At 45.5% G+C, this 18,545-nt stretch overlaps 5 protein-coding genes and 1 pseudogene across 5 annotated transcripts; 4 read left to right on the top strand and 2 right to left on the bottom strand.

Moving 5' to 3' along the window:
- The first annotated feature begins 2,619 nt into the window (after positions 1-2,619).
- On the top strand, positions 2,620-3,392 carry LOC106488205 (histone H1.01). Its single transcript, XM_013947060.2, has one exon. The coding sequence runs from the start codon at positions 2,669-2,671 to the stop codon at positions 3,326-3,328; it is 660 nt and encodes a 219-aa protein (XP_013802514.2). The 5' UTR covers positions 2,620-2,668; the 3' UTR covers positions 3,329-3,392.
- A 67-nt stretch (positions 3,393-3,459) lies between these two features.
- LOC106488206 (histone H2A-IV-like) lies at positions 3,460-4,737 on the bottom strand. Its single transcript, XM_013947061.2, has one exon. The coding sequence runs from the start codon at positions 4,728-4,730 to the stop codon at positions 4,341-4,343; it is 390 nt and encodes a 129-aa protein (XP_013802515.2). The 5' UTR covers positions 4,731-4,737; the 3' UTR covers positions 3,460-4,340.
- Positions 4,738-5,094: 357 nt separating this feature from the next.
- LOC106488207 (histone H2B 1/2/3/4/6) lies at positions 5,095-5,540 on the top strand. Its single transcript, XM_013947062.2, has one exon. It carries the CDS (start codon positions 5,095-5,097, stop codon positions 5,473-5,475), a length of 381 nt encoding a protein of 126 aa, XP_013802516.2. The 3' UTR covers positions 5,476-5,540.
- Positions 5,541-15,456: 9,916 nt separating this feature from the next.
- Positions 15,457-16,282, top strand: LOC106488209 (histone H1.10-like; annotated as a pseudogene).
- An 838-nt stretch (positions 16,283-17,120) lies between these two features.
- LOC106488338 (histone H2A-IV) lies at positions 17,121-18,008 on the bottom strand. The gene has a single exon (XM_013947191.2). The coding sequence runs from the start codon at positions 17,728-17,730 to the stop codon at positions 17,341-17,343; it is 390 nt and encodes a 129-aa protein (XP_013802645.2). The 5' UTR covers positions 17,731-18,008; the 3' UTR covers positions 17,121-17,340.
- A 6-nt stretch (positions 18,009-18,014) lies between these two features.
- Positions 18,015-18,534, top strand: LOC106488344 (histone H2B 1/2/3/4/6). Its single transcript, XM_013947199.2, has one exon. The coding sequence runs from the start codon at positions 18,095-18,097 to the stop codon at positions 18,473-18,475; it is 381 nt and encodes a 126-aa protein (XP_013802653.1). The 5' UTR covers positions 18,015-18,094; the 3' UTR covers positions 18,476-18,534.
- Positions 18,535-18,545: the final 11 nt, after the last annotated feature.

Below are 18,545 nucleotides of genomic sequence, written 5' to 3'. Positions count from 1 at the left end.
TTCCAATCCATCTGCTCTGACTGTGCAGCAATCTCCTTGTAAAAGTGCCAAAATGCACTTTAACTTTCCTAAATTTTGGTTCTGCATATATTTCTTCCATGTGGAGAAGAACACACAGGTTTCAAGCAGCAATTCTACACTGCCAAAGTTATTTTCTTTCTTTGTTGCAAAGCCATTAGAAAGGACAGAGCTGAGCTTCTGCCTGAGCCAGGGAGCTTTGCAGTTGCTTTAGTTTATTTTAGGATGGCGGGCTGTAACTGTTGTGGACTCAAAGCTGCTACATATGCTAGTAGCTGTCCTTGTTGGGAAAGGTAAGAGTGTAGCAGCCTCTGGGAGAAAAGCAAGGCAAACAACTGTGATGGCGACCATTTTAGCCACCTTAATTTCAGCCACCAGTAAACATTAATTGACACTTCATGAAGCCACAACTGAGGGCTGGAGTATTTAAATCTCCCCCAATGAGGTTACTGAAGTAAATGTTTTTAAGTTTGAAATAATAAGAGTAGGTAGGAATAATTTTCATGTTGCTGACGTGTCACTAATGCTCTATGTCCCCCTTCATCTTGAGGTTCTATGAAGCCTTGGTAGTTGGGTAAATGTCATCTCCTAATGTTACTAGTTTATTTCACTATTTAATGAAGTCTCTGGAAAGTTTCATTCATTGATTTAGGAATGAAAATAGGAGGCAAGTTAAAAAATAAATTATTATTATTATTATTTTACTTCCAGTTTTGCTGATTCATGAAAGCATATCTTCAATCCTACATCTAATCTAACTTATTCTAATCCTGTATTCTTATTTTGTGTTATATATTTTTTAAAAACAAGCCCCTAAATGTCCCCATTCAATTAGCTCTACTCTCAGTCATCTTTCAGTTGAAGTACTGCAGAGCTCAGGAGCACCTTTTCTTCAACCTGCTGTATTATATTTCCCCCCCCTAGGTGAAGGCTGTCATTTTTGACTTTATTATTTTCATTCAGCTTCATATCCACTGAAGCCCAATTGCACAGTAACTGAAAAGGATTTCCACATTATATACACATTTAGTACTGATAAAACAGTAATTTTAAATGAAACAATGAGACAAAAATAAGATTACACTTTCCTAAAACTATGTATTCATACAATCTGAAATTATTATTGCTAATATCTATTTCAATACTGTGTTTACATTATAATTTATGTCTGGTGGTGTCAAAGAAAATAGGACAAGACCAGAGTGGAATGCTGTGTGATTCTTAAGTAACTATTAAAGACAATGGAAAATATACTTGGTCATAATCAGGTAAAGATTCATGAAATTTTTATTCTAGGGCTCCTTCTCTTCAGCATATTGCATCATCTTCAACCAGATGTCAATATTGATTGCATTCTTCCTGGTTCTTTAGGAACACACTGTGGCCTACCTAGTTAAACTTAGGTAATCACAAAGAGCTCCAGTTGCTCCTGAAAACAGTTCCTCATTTCCGTGATGAGCATAAAATGCTTAAGGAAAAGCTGTTTTTTTTTTTTTTTTTTTTTTTTTTTTTTAAGAGGGAGGATTCAGAATTGGCTTTAGATAAATCTTTGTGTAGATTTACTGTGTGAAGTGTTATTCCAAAAATAGAGTAATGTGGTTTTAAATTCTATTACTACTAGAGAAAGCATACAACAAGATATTACTCTCTGGGCAGTCAGAGCATAGCTACATAATTGCTACATTGGGTCTCGCGCATCTTAAATTACTAGAAAGACAAAAATATAATTTCAGTAAATATCACCACTAGTTTAGGAGGTTAGTTTCTTTTACAAAGCTGCAGTATTACAATGTAACTTATCAACTGTCAGTTTACTTTAAATTAAAATCCAGCGTGAAAAACAAATAGCTTGGTTTACCTAATAATTGATAAAGAAATTCACAGGAAAAACAAACAAAAGAAAAAAGCACGTAAGGCAATAAGATAAGCTTGCCTCCCTTCTGCTGAAATTCCAGGAAGACAAAATAAAACAATCGCATCTTAATGAATTCCCAGACATTAACAAATTGTTTATGGCCTTATAGTAAGAGTAATAGGAGGCTGTATGAGACATTATTTCAATAGACTTTAGTGTTTTAGGAGGTAAAACACATGGTCAAAGGAACCGGTTCTTAATCCATATTCAGAGCTGAAAGAGGAGTTTGTGTTACTTCCTCCTCTTCAAAATCAATTAAAACTGTCAAAATAAGTTTAAATTACCAGATTTCAACTTTGATTCCAAGAAAAGCCTTTAAAGAAACAGATTTAGTCGCTGCTGTAACATTTTAGTCGAAAGGAAATTTTTAATTTGCAAGGAAAAACAAAAGTTTCTCTCCTCAGAGGTCTCTCCAGCAGCAGCACACGGGATTTATCGCTTCTCCTTTAACCCAGCTCGCGTGTCTGGCACTAGAAACTCTACCGATCACAAGTACCTTGTGTTCTCTTCCCTCACCGGGGAAACGGAGCGATTTGGTGGCAGAAATTATGAGGAAAATGCACTTTTGTTAGTCCAAAGAAACACAAATCGAGCACACCGAAAGGCTCCCCGGCCGTGCCGCGGGGCGGGCTCTGCAACGCACCAATCACCGCGCGGCTCCTCGCTAAAAATACGAGCATCTGACCTGCGCCAGCCCAATTGTGTTCGCCTGCTCCGCAGAGGACGCCTGCCGCGATGTCCGAGACCGCTCCCGCCGCCGCGCCCGATGCGCCCGCGCCCGGCGCCAAGGCCGCCGCCAAGAAGCCGAAGAAGGCGGCGGGCGGCTCCAAAGCCCGCAAGCCCTCGGGCCCCAGCGTCACCGAGCTGATCACCAAGGCCGTGTCCGCCTCCAAGGAGCGCAAGGGGCTCTCGCTGGCTGCGCTCAAGAAGGCGCTGGCTGCTGGCGGTTACGACGTGGAGAAGAACAACAGCCGCATCAAGCTGGGGCTCAAGAGCCTCGTCAGCAAGGGCACCCTGGTGCAGACCAAGGGTACCGGCGCCTCCGGCTCTTTTCGGCTTAACAAAAAGCCTGGCGAAACGAAAGAAAAAGCCCCGAAAAAGCGCACAGCGGCAGCCAAGCCCAAGAAGCCGGCGGCCAAGAAACCCGTGAGCGCCACCAAGAAGCCCAAGAAGGCGGTGGCGGTGAAGAAGAGCCCCAAGAAAGCAAAAAAGCCGGCTGCCACCGCTGCTAAGAAATCGACCAAGAGCCCCAAGAAGGCAGCCAAGGCTGGCCGCCCCAAGAAGGCAGCGAAGAGCCCGGCCAAAGCGAAGGTGGTGAAGCCGAAGCCTGCCAAGCCCAAGGCAACCAAGCCCAAAGCAGCCAAGGCGAAGAAGGCGGCGCCCAAAAAGAAGTAAATGATACTGGAAGAGTCCTGCTCTAGATATTTTGTTATCCAACGGCTCTTTTAAGAGCCACCCACACTATCCCTAAAGGAGCTGAGGCACCAAAGTCATCAGTAACCTGCAGCAAGGATCCAATAATTCGTAAGTCGTCCGAGGTTAAACGTATCTTTTTTTTTCCCTACGAGTACTGAAACAAAAACTAATATGCACGGCATAGCGCGGCGGCTTTAGGGAAGTTCAGATATTTGCATCTTTTTGTGGAGTAATTGGTTTGACTTTACCAGGAAGAAACGTTTTATAATAATGATTTGATAAAAATCGGATGTAACTTTTTAATATATTTTGTAACAAAAGTAATGCAATTGTCAGGCATGCTACTACTGAGCCATGTATAATCCATTGTATTTCTAAGGTGTTGCCTTTAAATTCTTTTGTCTATTCGTGTGGGGGGAAGGAGGGGGAGAGGAACCTTATTGACCAGGAAACGTCCCTGAGCTCTCCTATCCTTTTGTTCCTGTTGAAAAAGAAAGAGGTATTGGAAAAGCCCGCCCTGACCAAGGATTGGCCAGGGGAGAGCCCAGCCCGCTGCCCCTTCTCCCCGCACCCTCCCTCCCCGAAGAAGATCACGCCTTGTATCTCCGGGCTGATTCAGCCTCTCGTACGAAAGAGAAAGGCGGAAGCGGAGGGGAGGGAAAGGGGGGGAGCTCTCACCGAAACGCATTGTTCTAGTGTTCTCTGGTTTAAGAGCTGGATATGTCATATCACATACCAGAAGGAACTTTCGTTGGCTGGACATTCTGGCACGGTTTTCTTTTAACGATAAGGTTGAAAACATTGCTATTTTCCCAAGCCAAAAATTCCGATAATAAATGTATAAAAAAACAGCATGGGTTGAGTAATTCATATGCATCTCCGTAAATATACTGTAGATAATGACTCTTTTATGAACATTGTGGGTGGCTCTGAAAAGAGCCTTTTAGAATTATATTCATCAGAAGACGCAACATGCTGCTTACGGTTGTATTCACTTGGCTTTAGCCTTGTGGCTGTCGGTCTTCTTGGGCAGCAGCACCGCCTGGATGTTGGGCAGCACGCCGCCCTGCGCGATGGTGACCTTGCCCAGCAGCTTGTTGAGCTCCTCGTCGTTGCGGATGGCCAGCTGCAGGTGGCGCGGGATGATGCGCGTCTTCTTGTTGTCGCGCGCCGCGTTGCCCGCCAGCTCCAGGATCTCGGCCGTCAGGTACTCCAGCACGGCCGCCATATAGACAGGGGCTCCAGCTCCCACTCGTTCCGCACAGTTTCCTTTCCGGAGCAGCCGGTGTACACGGCCCACGGGGAACTGCAGCCCGGCCCGCGACGAGCGCGACTTGGCCTTGGCCCGCGCCTTCCCGCCCTGCTTCCCGCGGCCAGACATGCTGCTGCCCGGCTCCCTCCCGGCACCGAGCGAGCGAGCGCGAGCCGAGCCGAGCCGAGCCGAGGCGGCAGGCTGCGCCGCTCGCCTGTAGCCGCGCCAGGGCCAACGGCGCCGCTCGCCATAGGCCGGGAAGGAGGTCTTGGCCGGGCAGCCAATGGGAAGGCGGATCGGCCTCCGACCAGTGTGGAGCGTCGAGAGGGACGTTGTGACGCCCCGTCTTCCGCTGACCAATGGTAGCCTGCAGGCGGAATGCTGCTTATTTGCATAGGGGAGCTATAAATAAGAGAGGGCGGGGGCACTCCCGCCGCATTGCTCTGCGCGCTGCGTGGTGGCGGTGCTGGGGACGTGGTAGAGGCTGGTCGCGATGCCAGAGCCCGCCAAGTCGGCGCCCGCGCCCAAGAAGGGCTCCAAGAAGGCGGTGACCAAGACGCAGAAGAAGGGCGACAAGAAGCGCAAGAAGAGCCGCAAGGAGAGCTACTCGATCTATGTGTACAAGGTGCTGAAGCAGGTGCACCCGGACACGGGCATCTCGTCCAAGGCCATGGGCATCATGAACTCCTTCGTCAACGACATCTTCGAGCGCATCGCCGGCGAGGCGTCGCGCCTGGCACACTACAACAAGCGCTCCACCATCACGTCGCGGGAGATCCAGACCGCCGTGCGGCTGCTGCTGCCTGGCGAGCTGGCCAAGCATGCCGTCTCTGAGGGCACCAAGGCCGTCACCAAGTACACCAGCTCCAAGTAGAGCGTTCTGGACCATCAGTTTTAACCCAAAGGCTCTTTTAAGAGCCACCCACTTTTTCATTAAAAGGGTTGTATGATCTCTATAAGAAGAGCAGAGAAAAAAATAAAAAAGACATCCAGAATGTTTTCACTGTGTGCATTTACAGTCTATTTACCGAAGTAAGTATAAATTACTAGTAAACAGTAACTTAATTTCTGTAAAATAGTATCATCTGGTTTTATGGCTTTTTATCTCAGCAGCCGATGTCTAGGTGTAGCTAAACTAAACATACAGCTATACAACTCCTGAACAGTGTAGTATTCTATGTATGTATATATATATCCTATATACTTCCTTGATGGCACCAATAAGTTCTCAGTATATACTTATATTTCTGTTTCAAGATTATAGTGTGTATATGTACTATACATCACATCCCAATTGATACACTTATGTTTCAATATTTTTTTTAGTGTGTTTATGTAATATCTGTTATAAGCTGGAAACCAACACTTTCACAATTTTTAGGCCTCTAGGAAAGAATGTGTATAAATATATATTTTTGTCTATGAAAGTTAGTAACAGGTATAACAATATCTACCACTTGAGGGTGCCGTAATCTTCCCCTATTTTCTTTAGTGGAGGTAAAGCAAGGGACCACAAATGCTCTGTACTGTAAAACAGTTATTTTTAACAGTTATTGTTACTAGAGATAATATTGGAATGAGATTCACTTTTGGGAAGAATACAATGTAACCGTCAATACTTGACAAGCATGTAGTGATCACAGAAGTCCTTATTAAAAGTGGCTAGTTGTCTTTAGCAATTTCCTTGATAATTCTATTTATGTGGGGTTTAAAGTAGTTTGTGCAACAAGCACAGCTCCTTTTTAAAGGATCCAAAAAGCTGAGGTAGTGAACGCCTTCTTTACCTGTCTCTGCTGGTAAGACCAGCCCTGGAGACCAGAAAGAAAGTCTGGGGAAAGGAAGACTTACCCTTGGTGGAGGAGGATCAGGCTAGGGATCACAGCAAACTGGACATACAAAAGTCCATGGACCCTTTTGGGGCATGAGATACACCCACAAGTGTTGAGATAGCTGGCTGATGTTAGTGCAAGGCCACCCTCAATCATCTTTGAAAGGTCATAGTAATCAGGACAGGTGCCTGAGGACTGGAAGAAGGCCAATGTCACCCCAGTCTTCAAAAAGGGCAAGAAGGAGGACCCAGGGAACTACAGGCTAGTCAGCCTCACCTCCATCCCTGGAAAGGTGATGGAGCAGCTCATCCTGGAGGCCATCTCCAAGCATGTGGAGGAAAAGAAAGTGATCAGGAGTAGTCAGCATGGCTTCACCAAGGGGAAATCATGCCTAACCAACCTGATAGCCTTCTATGATGGAATGACTGGCTGGGTAGATGAGGGGAGAGCAGTGGATGTTGTCTACCTTGACTTCAGCAAGGCTTTTGACACTGTCTCCCATAACATCCTCATAGACAAGCTCAGGAAGTGTGGGTTAGATGAGTGGACAGTGAGGTGGATTGAGGACTGGCTGAATGGCCGGGCTCAGAGGGTTGTCATCAGTGGCACCAAGTCCAGCTGGATGCCAGTAACTAGCAACGTATCCCAGGGGGTCAGTACTGGGTCCAGTCCTGTTCAACTTCTTCATCAATGACCTGGATGAAGGGACAGAGTGCACCCTCAGCAAGTTTGCTGACGATACCAAACTGGGAGGAGTGGCCGATACACCAGAGGGCTGTGCTGCCATTCAGAGAGACCTGGACAGGCTGGAGAGGTGGGCAGAGAGGAACCTCATGAAGTTCAGCAAAGGCAAGTGCAGGGTCCTGCACCTAGGGAGGAATAACCCCCTGCACCAGTAGAGGTTGGGGGTTGACCTGCTGGAAAGCAGCTCTGCGGAGAAGGACACCTGGGGGTCCCAGTGGATACCAAGTTGACCATGAGTCAGCAATGTGCCCTTGTGGCCAAGAAGGTCAATGGTATCCTGGGCTGCATTAGGAAGAGCATTGCCAGCAGTCTGAGGGAGGTTGAGAGAAGTGATCCTCTCCCTCTACTCTGCCCTGGTGAGGCCACAGCTGGAGTGCTGGGTTCAGTTCTGAGCTCCCCAGTACAAGAGAGACATGGAGCTACTGGAGCGAGTCCAGTGAAGGGCTACTAGGATGAGTCAGGGACTGGAGCATCTCTCTTATGAGGAAAGGCTGAGAGAGCTGGGCCTGTTCACCCTAGAGAAGAGGAAGACTGAGAGGGGATCTTATCAATGTATACAACTATATTAAGGGAAGGTGTCAAGAGGATGAGGCCAGACTCTTTTCAGTGGTGCCCAGTGACAGGACACGAGGCAATGGGCACAAACTGAAACACAAGAAGTTCCATCTGAACGTGAGGAAAAACTTCTTTACTGTGAGGGTGACAGAGCACTGGCACAGGTTGCCCAGAGAGGTTGTGGAGTCTCCTTCTCTGGAGATATTCAAAACCCGCCTGGACGCAATCCTGTGCAACGTGCTGTAGGTGACCCTGCCTGAGCAGGGGGGTTGGACTGGATGATCTCCAGAGGTCCCTTCCAACCTCAGCGATTCTGTGATTCCTCCCTAGAACTGCCTTATGGAGTGAATATTCACTTCATTAGTGAATCTTCAAAGTGTAGATTATGATTATTTTGTATCTACTTGACATTTCTTTTGTTTAAATTTCATTAATTATATTAAAACTAAGAGAAATCTAAAAAAGAAAACCAGCCACTACAGGCTAACTTATTAAACCTTCAGGTAGATATTGCTAATCAGTCCTAATATCTTTCAGCCTGAAATGGAAGATTTCTGAATCACTCTGTCACACTCTCAGGTAACTGAATGCTGCTACAGACACAGATCTGAGCTGTTACCAACTTCTTTCAAACTGGATCTGAATAATCCTTTACTCCAATCATACCCTGTGTCCTCACCAACGCATTTGGTGTTTATATAAGGGCCAAAAAAGAACCATGTAAATGAACTTTTCTAGCACTAGCTGCATGCTGTTTGGTAGTACTGGTGCAGAGGCTGGTACTAGGCCTCTACGACACCAGTCATCGGTTCATCAAAGTTCATTTCCCCTTTAAGGCTGATAGGGATGTCTCAGACTTGATTTCAGACACCCAATAGTAAGAGGCATCCTCCACACTTCCTATTCTCCTGCAGCTTCAGATTGAGTTTAGAGATCAGCTCTGAAAGTGCCTTCAGGTGGAAACCATGCTTTAGAATTTGCATTCTGAGCCTCCGCATATGTCCAGTACACAAGAAAGTGAACAAAACGTGATTTATTCCATTCTCCAGGTTTTTGTATAATGGGGTGTACAGGTGGCCAGAAGTTGAATCTAGAAAATATCATAAAATCACATGACAGGATATTCTTCTATCTATCATGCCATTAATGTTCTTTACAATTCAGTTCAGTTTTCTCTGTCTTCTTCAAGCCACTCCACAAAGAATGCATCACCCAGCAACAGGAAGATGGCACAGTGTTCAGAAACATCATCTTGGGAAGTACTGCAATGCATTATCTTTAAACAGGCCTTTCATACTGTATTTTATCAACTGACTGTGCCTATCTATTTTAATTCACAGGTTCTGAATTATAGGGTATATTTATTAGTGGTTATACTAATCCTTTTTGCCATTTTTGCTAAAACCAGTACCTTTTTGTATATCATTTGCTCAGGGTTATATTACAGTTTACTCCTGCACTGCATTGCCAACCATAAAGAATACTGGAAAACAGCCCAAACCATTGCAAAAATGCTGTTAAGTAATTTTTCTGTTTAACAAACTAACAGACTTACTAAAGCATTTTTGAAAAGACTATTTTCTCTAGATCAGAATATCTGCAGTGTGATGACTACAAAAAACATGTCTTTATTTTGGAAGAAAAGAAGAGAAAAGAAGAGAAGAGAGAAAAGAAGAGAGAAAAGAAGTACAACAGCAGGGCAGTAAATCAGTGGACGATTCAAAAACAAATAAATAGAATGATCAATGTCAAACACCTGATCCAAAAACAGAACAAAACTCTCACTGGCCAGAATGATTTTATACTTCCTGCCTTTTCTGAGTAAATCAAAATCTGCTCACCTACCTATTATCTCAAAGTACCTTTCCTAAAGCTCAGAGAATATTTATTACTTAGCACACAGTTCAAATTACTGCTATGTCTCAGTTTAGATGGTTTCCCAGAGTCTTCCTTTCTCAGTTTTATTATAAAAGAGCACATTTAAAAAATAATTAACATTAGGAGTGAGAAGAAGTATTAACTGTAACTATAGAAAAGGATTCACTTTGCTTATTTGATCTTACTTACAGTCTGACTAAATGCCTCCAGCCAATAATGAAAATGTGACTAGTTCAGATTACAAAGGGAAAATGGGGTGCTCAGCACCAAAAAACTGATCCCCAGGTTGTGCTGTAGCAGAACACAGAGCAGTTCAGGACGTGGCACAAATCTCGGTATGAGAGGACTAGAGGTAGAGGGGCCTGGAGCTGGGAACACCCCTTCTCCTGTCCCAGCACACATAAGTATGAGGATGGAAACAGTACTGTACTGAGCAGGGGCAGCTCAGTCCCTGGGGTTACAAAGCCAGAGACTCATGTCAACTGGAAGGGACCTCTGGATATCAGGTGGTACGTCCTCCTTTTTGTGTGTGTATGGCTGCAATTTTTTTAAGGGAAAAGACTAAATCAATGTTTTACATAAAGATTAGTAGTTGTTAAGGAAAATCAGGCTCGCCGGCCTCCATAACAGGGTCTGACCCTAGGTTCCTGCTGAGGCAGAAGTTCAAAGTCAGATTGAAGAAAAATAAAATTTAGTGATACACGTGCGGTAATTACAGCTCGAGCTGAGTGCCCCTGAAGAGGGACCCCGAACAAAGAAATCCCTGGGCAATTATACCCTTACAATCTAAATTCCCCACCCCTTAAGCGATAGTTTGGACCAATAGTAATAGTTAGGTCTGGGGTCTTCCCCTTCTTCCTTGGGCCCCTTCATTGTCTCTAGGCAGGCTGCTTCTTTTCTTATCTTCAAGGTTGGCTACTCCTGCCGTCCGTGCAACTTCTTTATCTCTCCAGCTTGAACCAGCTCTGGGGCCTCCTTTTACTTATCTAAGTAAAAGTTCACAGCCTGAGGCCTAAGGCTTCAGCAAATTTAGCTACTAATGCTAAGCAAGTTATGCTAAGCAATTAATTCTAGACAGCTTCAGTCCGATATCCTCTAACATAGTGATATCTCCAACAGGTCAGTTGAATAAGTAAATGAGTACATACTCAAGGATTTTAAAGATTCAAAATAGCTTTGAAGTGACAAAGTGCCTCCAGTCACCTACATTAAATTCAGTTACTATCAAATCAAAATTAGTCATATTGGATTTTATGATAGCACAGTTTTCCCACACTGTAACAAGGAGCTGTTCAAAAGGGGAAATATGAACTTCAGAAACATACTTCTGCTGTCACTAGAAAATCCAAACTGTTAAATTTTGAAAAGTCTCAAGAGATCCACTGATATTAAGCCCTTATGCAGTTTAATTTCAAATATGTGGTATGCCCTTCTCAAGGAAAACTTATTTTTGAACAAATGCATGAGATGTAGCAGGCAGGAATACTTATATACTGGCAAGGTAGCGAGGTTTGATCATGCTAACAGTTTGCTTTCTGCAGAACTGTAAAGGATGGAAATGAGTATTATTCCAGGCAAGCTTCAGCGATAAGGTAGAGGAGACCATTTTGTGAAATCGTTAAGAACAATTTGTGTCAATGACTAAGAGTTGCACCAGAGGTTTGCGACTATATAACTTTGCAATTTTTCATGCAAGTCGGCAAGTGTGTTTCAGGTTTCCATCTAATGCCCTTGCACTGTTTCATACAGGCTCAGAATGTTACATTTCTAAGGAATTATACACATTACTACAGTGACAAGAATCACTCCAATCCTACTTTCATATGCATAACAAGGAAATCCTTACTTCAAATATCTTTAAAATGAATCAGACAAACAGAGAGAACCACATTTTGCCACAGTGTTTTTCAGCTAAGTAGCATGATATCAGCCTGATCAGAAGACATCCAGTTTTGTCAAAACTTACCTTTCACAGTACTACATGGCTACTCTGCCTGCTTCTCAGTGGCTTAGTCAGTACACCTGGTCAATTAATCCAAAACTAGTAGAAGCATATGCATGTGATTATAGAACTTTTTCAGTGAAGTTCAAATTCTTACTAAATGCTGGGAACACAGCAGGTTCTGGATCTACTGATGGAAGAAGGTAACAACAGAGAAAAGCCTGACAGTTCACTTTCCTTGGTTTCCTGGGGTTTGGGGTTTGTTTGTTTCTTTCTTTTAATGGACCCAACTCTAACCTGGTCTCTAAACAGCTCAAAAAATTTACAAGGAAAGTTTTTAATTCCAAAATAAGTTGAACAGCTCTGCTTCCATGTATCAGGTTCTGTTAATGCATGTAAGTTTCTCCTTTGTGCCCACTTCTCTCCATCATCTGATTTGCTGTTACAAGGAACAAGTTATAATATGTAATAGCTTGTTACAATATGTAGCAAGTTACCTTCTTTATTTTTTTTACTTGTGTGTTACTAGGGCTTACAGGAGTTACAGAGTTCTCCTGAAGTCGGGCGCCTGAGCTGTAGCCCTCAGGGGGATTTTGCTGGCTATCCCCAGGTTTGCCCGGAATGGCCTGTGGCAATTTGGACTGACTGCACAAAGGGGAACACAGATTAAAGTTACAAGGTCCTTTTCAAGGTAACAGACATTTTATCATCTGTTTTGCAACATATAATAAATAAATAAATAAATATTCTTGTCTTGTTGGTACTGTCTTGATAATGAAAAACCTATACTGTCCTGCACAATATTGCTTTCTTTCTTGTTTTGTTGCACACATAGAGATGCACACAAGTTTTCTACAAAATTTTCTGTTGAGATCCCCACCAACTAAAAAGCACTAGTGCCACCAGTGATACTGAGATCACAGAATTAGTTTCATAAAAAAATTAAGTTGGAAGGGACCGCTTCTCCAGCCCAGCCCCCTGCTCAAAGCTATTGTCACAGGGAAATATTTTTCCCCTTGTATCTCATCAGAATTTGCCTTGCTTTAATTTGTGTCTTTTGCCTCTCACCCTCTTGTTGTGCACCTCCAAGAGGAGTCTGGCTCCATCTTCCCCATAATCCCCTCTTTCAGTAGTTGAACACAGTAGTAAGATTCCCCCACCCCACACAGCCTTCTCTTCTCCAGGCTGAAGGGACCCATCTCCCCCAGCCACTCCTATATCAGGTGTTTCAGCTACCTATACACGTTAGTGATCCCTGCTGGATTTGCTCCAGGTTGTCAACATCTTTCTTGTACCACAGGACCCAAAACTGGATGTAATATTCCACATGTGGCCTTACAAGTGCTGAATAGATAGGAATAACATTTTCCTCAACTTGCTAGCTACGCTTTTGTTAACACAGCCTGATATGTAATTGGCCTTAACAACCAGAACCCTTTCTGCAAAGATGATTTTTGTCCAGTTGGCCCAGCCTGTTCTCTTGCATGGGTTTCTCCATCCAAGATGTAACGTCTCTTTCACCCTGTAGAGTGTCTGCAGAAACATAACTTTGTTTTTCCATTGTTTTGCTGCTTTGTAGTTCATTGAACCTGCAGCTCTGGAAGGTGGCAAAGCTTTTGTAATCAGTCTTAAATCCATTTTAATTATGCTTCTGAGCAGAAAACTACCTTAATTTATGAAATTATGTTGATAAAAGGAGAAGGAAACAGAAGATACTCAGCCACTGTTGTACCTCCATCACATGTACCCTCTTTTTGTTTCTTGACAGTGGAACAGACAAAATAGGCCTAGTATCTTCAAACAGAAGTTACCCCATTAAGGAAAATTTCTCTGCGTTGGAGACTTGCAAGCAATTTGAGTATTTGACTGCCCGTCATGATGGAGGTGCTGTTCCCCAAAAGTTCCTTGTCAAAAATGATGCTTAATCACAGAATCTATTTCATTCATTTCTAACACAAAAATTCTAGAAAACCGTTCTGCACACACTTGCATTTTAAAACTGGGTCAGCTATAAGAAGTTTGTGTGTGAAAGGAATAGCAGGACAGCTTTGAACTTTTATCACAAATATAATCCACAACATATTTGTACACCTAGATGCATTCCTTCATTGATCAAAGTTCCACTTGCTTCCCATATAGATTTTATTCCTGAAAGAGACACAAGGAAAAAAAGAAGAAATAATGCCAAAAAGAAAAAAGAAAAGAGAGAAAAGGAAAAAAAAAAGTATATCTCTCTTGTATGCACGTCCTTTCCCTTTTGCAGCAAGTAGCAGCCAGTGCAATGCCAAACAATCTGTTCTCTGCTCCACATGCTAGTGCTTTGCCTTATGGCCTTGCGACACAGGGACATTAGCTTCTTTAGTTATGAAGTACAGCAAAGAGGACAGAAATTACCATAGGAATGTTATAACACCAACATTTCTTCACACTGAAATACTTCTTTAAATAGGGCTGCCTACTCCTATGTCCCAAGCACCAGAAGACCTGGCTGACTGTGCCATAGGCAAACCTGAGTGCCTGGGCTCAGGCTGAGCAGAGCTCGCTCAGGAAGTGCCAAGATGACTTATCTGAATAAGTCCTACTCCTCACAGGGGAGTGGTTTTAAACTCTGTCATTTGAAATCACTGATACAAATCACATGGAAGAAGTGAAATGGTCACTGCTCCAGGTGTAATGCACATTTAGTTTCTGCAGGAAAGTCAGCAGCACTTAAGACAATTGGGGCAGTTTTAGTCTTACACTGGTCTATAAGGGTAAGGCAAAACTTTATGGAATAATAGTACATCTTCTACCTCAGACTAACAGTTGTTTTTAAAACAACTTCTAACTGCACATTTATTGACGGGGGGGGGGGGGGGGGGACAAAACATAAACGTAACCACTGAGAGCTTTAAAACACTGATAAGGACAATCAGAGCCATTAGTCCTTTTTCTCACACCAAGAATGTGTGTCATTCTTTTACATTTCTTTTATTTTTACATTATTTTCCACTGGGGAACATTTGCAGGAAAGAACATATTTTTTTGCTCAGCAAATGGTACTGGGCATAAAAAAAGGACTATCGGACAGTGTCAGAAGAGCTGGGGTTCATTTAGAGCACTGATCTGAACTCAATTATAAGGTGCAAAGTTCTGCTTTTGCTACAGGTTTGTTTCTTAAAACCAAAGTGGGTTTTAACTTCAGTGGGTGAAAAAGTGAAAAAGAAAAGGGGTGTTTCTAAATTGGAGAATCCTGAGCCCAGGTCTGCCCTGCCCAGAGAAATCCAATCCTTGTTGGTCTTCTGCTGCCCGCTGTCTCCAGGTGCCTCTGGTAATTCAGGGATCACCGGGCCATCTACACCAAAGTGAGCCTGAGGGGTCGGAGCAGAACCCCCAGGTGGGCTCTGCTCATTCCCAGGGAAGTGTGGAGGCTCTTTGCCAAGGTGCCTGCAGCTCAGGCATTTCAGAATTGCTAAGTGGCCTCCATTCACATGGACTTGAGGAGGCAGATTTCTTTTGTCTCTTGATGTCAGGCAATTTCTCCTTCCTTCCTTACTGTGCTGTTGCAAAGGCAAGTTAATGTTGGAGGAACATCCGGGAACCAGTCTGGTCCATTTGCATGAGATGGTAGGTGTTCACATTCGCCTCCTTAAGAAATGCAGATGTTTAAAAGCAAACTTAAAAAATGCTTCATAATAGTAGAGAAAAACTGTCCTCCTACTGCATTTTTGGTAGAACACCAAGTGTCTTCTCCATGGAAATATGTGGTTGTAAAAAAACACCTTGAGGCCTTGCTGCCCTTCACAGGTTTTGATCTCACATAATCCTACAGGATTCTTTGAAGTTTTTGAGGTGTCATTTTATAGACAGCAGAGTTGAAGCAGGAGATACAGAATGCATGAAGTCATTCTGTAAGAGGAATCAGTCAAACTACAAGAGTTTATAAACTCGATAAATGTTAGATGAGTGGGTATATTAGCTGACGTCTCTGTTCTCCCTGCACTGCTGGAGGGAGGAGGGAAGTCTGTGGTCATGCTGCAAAATGTTGGTGTTGCTGCCTCAGCACCCAGGCCCACCAGCAGGAAGCCGAAGAAGGCGGCAGGCGGCTCCAAAGCCCGCAAGCCCTCGGGCCCCAGCGTCACCGAGCTGATCACCAAGGCCGTGTCCGCCTCCAAGGAGCGCAAGGGGCTCTCGCTGGCCACGCTCAAGAAGGCGCTGGCTGCTGGTGGCTGCGACGTGGAGAAGAACAACAGCCGCATCAAGCTGGGGCTCAAGAGCCTCGTCAGCAAGGGCACCCTGGTGCAGACCAAGGGTACCGGCGCCTCCAGCTCTTTCGTGCTCAGTAAGAAACCCGGGAAAGTACAGCAGAAGGCACCCAGGAAAAAGCTGGCGATCAAGAAACCCTCCAGCGCCGCCGAGAGGTTTCCAGAGGCAACAACAACAACACAATTAATGGAAGGTGCCCCAAGGGAGCCAAGGAGCTGACAGCTGCTGCAGCCAAGAACCCCAAGAAGGCAACCAGGCCCCGCAAAGAAGCAAAGAGCCTGGCCGAGCGCAAGAGAACTAAAGCAAAGGCAAAGCACGCGGCATCTAAGGAAAAGGTGAAATGGCTTGAAAGCAATATCATGTCAGGCAAGAATCCCAGCAGCCTCTTTAGAGCCACTCGCCTTATCCATAAAGGAGCTGGGAGCAACAGTCGCCCCATATTCTTGAAGAAGAAGCACCCCATCCAGCCAGAAATGCTAGAAAAGTGAAATTAAAAGCAGTAATGTTCATTACTGTGTAAGTCAGCAGGCATCACTGCCGTTCCATGTTACATCAGGCAGCTAACCAAAACCAGCGGCAATCCTTCCCTCCCTGAAATCTTTCCTTATTTCTTCGCATGGTTAGTTCTGCCCAGGGAGTGGTAGGGACTGACTCACACGACACCATTACCCTGTTGCAGTAGAGGGAAAGAGGCAAGGGGCATGTGGCAGGGCAAGTCCCTTCCATTGCACAAGAAGAAATGCAGGGTCACTGCCGGGAGGGCAGGGAATTTCCTTGGGTTTGAAACTCTGGCGTTGCCCATGAGAGGCTTCACGTATCCAGGGCAGAATGACCCGCGGGTACAGCAGAGCCCCGCTACTGTGCAGGAGGCAACACCAAAATCCCTTGGAAAACTTACACAGTGGTCAAACTGAACTCCTCAGCTACTGACTACTGCTGATAGCTCACAGCAGAGATAGCAGAGCAGAAAAACATCTAGACTGAGGTGTCGACTTCATTTTCTATTCCTGTTTAATAAGTGTTGCAGTAAACCCTTTGCAGGAAAGCTAGAGTTCTTTTCTTATGAGGCACCACATTTATTCTCTAATCTTAAAAAAAAAAAAAAAAAAAGCTTATTCATTAGGAATGACCAGACTATGTTAAAGCATAGCATCTTTTATTAACGAGGAAAGTGGAGAAAAAGAGCAATCAGCGTGATTCTAAAAGGACAAAGTGCAAGTTAGTTTTTGCACTTGATTCTCACAAAAAAAGCAGTGTGAACCTTTTGATTAAAGATTGATAATAGAACCTCTTCTACTCTTCCCCAAGAAACCCACATAGTTAGGGCATTGCCTATGCAATGGACTGTACACTTGCTCTGTTCACCATATCGCAGGAGGCAAAATATTTTAGCTAGCATTAAAAGGAAAGAAACTGCTTACATGGATAGGTCTGCATTCATTGAAAGAAGCATGTCCATTTGGAAGGACTCAACCTTAGTGAACATTGTGGGTGGCTCTGAAAAGAGCCTTTTGGAGTTTCGTTTCCTAAACAGTCCGAAAGGCAATCACTTGGCTTTAGCCTTGTGGCTGTCGGTCTTCTTGGGCAGCAGCACCGCCTGGATGTTGGGCAGCACGCCGCCCTGCGCGATGGTGACCTTGCCCAGCAGCTTGTTGAGCTCCTCGTCGTTGCGGATGGCCAGCTGCAGGTGGCGCGGGATGATGCGCGTCTTCTTGTTGTCGCGCGCCGCGTTGCCCGCCAGCTCCAGGATCTCGGCCGTCAGGTACTCCAGCACGGCCGCCATATAGACAGGGGCTCCAGCTCCCACTCGTTCCGCACAGTTTCCTTTCCGGAGCAGCCGGTGTACACGGCCCACGGGGAACTGCAGCCCGGCCCGCGACGAGCGCGACTTGGCCTTGGCCCGCGCCTTCCCGCCCTGCTTCCCGCGGCCAGACATGCTGCTGCCCGGCTCCCTCCCGGCACCGAGCGAGCGAGCGCGAGCCGAGCCGAGCCGAGCCGAGGCGGCAGGCTGCGCCGCTCGCCTGTAGCCGCGCCAGGGCCAACGGCGCCGCTCGCCATAGGCCGGGAAGGAGGTCTTGGCCGGGCAGCCAATGGGAAGGCGGATCGGCCTCCGACCAGTGTGGAGCGTCGAGAGGGACGTTGTGACGCCCCGTCTTCCGCTGACCAATGGTAGCCTGCAGGCGGAATGCTGCTTATTTGCATAGGGGAGCTATAAATAAGAGAGGGCGGGGGCACTCCCACCGCATTGCTCTGCGCGCTGCGTGGTGGCGGTGCTGGGGACGTGGTAGAGGCTGGTCGCGATGCCAGAGCCCGCCAAGTCGGCGCCCGCGCCCAAGAAGGGCTCCAAGAAGGCGGTGACCAAGACGCAGAAGAAGGGCGACAAGAAGCGCAAGAAGAGCCGCAAGGAGAGCTACTCGATCTATGTGTACAAGGTGCTGAAGCAGGTGCACCCGGACACGGGCATCTCGTCCAAGGCCATGGGCATCATGAACTCCTTCGTCAACGACATCTTCGAGCGCATCGCCGGCGAGGCGTCACGCCTGGCGCACTACAACAAGCGCTCCACCATCACGTCGCGGGAGATCCAGACCGCCGTGCGGCTGCTGCTGCCTGGCGAGCTGGCCAAGCATGCCGTCTCTGAGGGCACCAAGGCCGTCACCAAGTACACTAGCTCCAAATAAGCTGCCTCTGCTCTCAGCACTGGATCCTCTTGATCCATAGGCTCTTTTAAGAGCCACCCACTCTCTCAGT

The sequence above is a fragment of the Apteryx mantelli genome, chromosome 1 (genome assembly GCF_036417845.1).
Source record: "Apteryx mantelli isolate bAptMan1 chromosome 1, bAptMan1.hap1, whole genome shotgun sequence".
Lineage (NCBI taxonomy): Eukaryota > Metazoa > Chordata > Aves > Apterygiformes > Apterygidae > Apteryx > Apteryx mantelli.
This window is presented reverse-complemented; position numbering and strand designations above follow the sequence as displayed.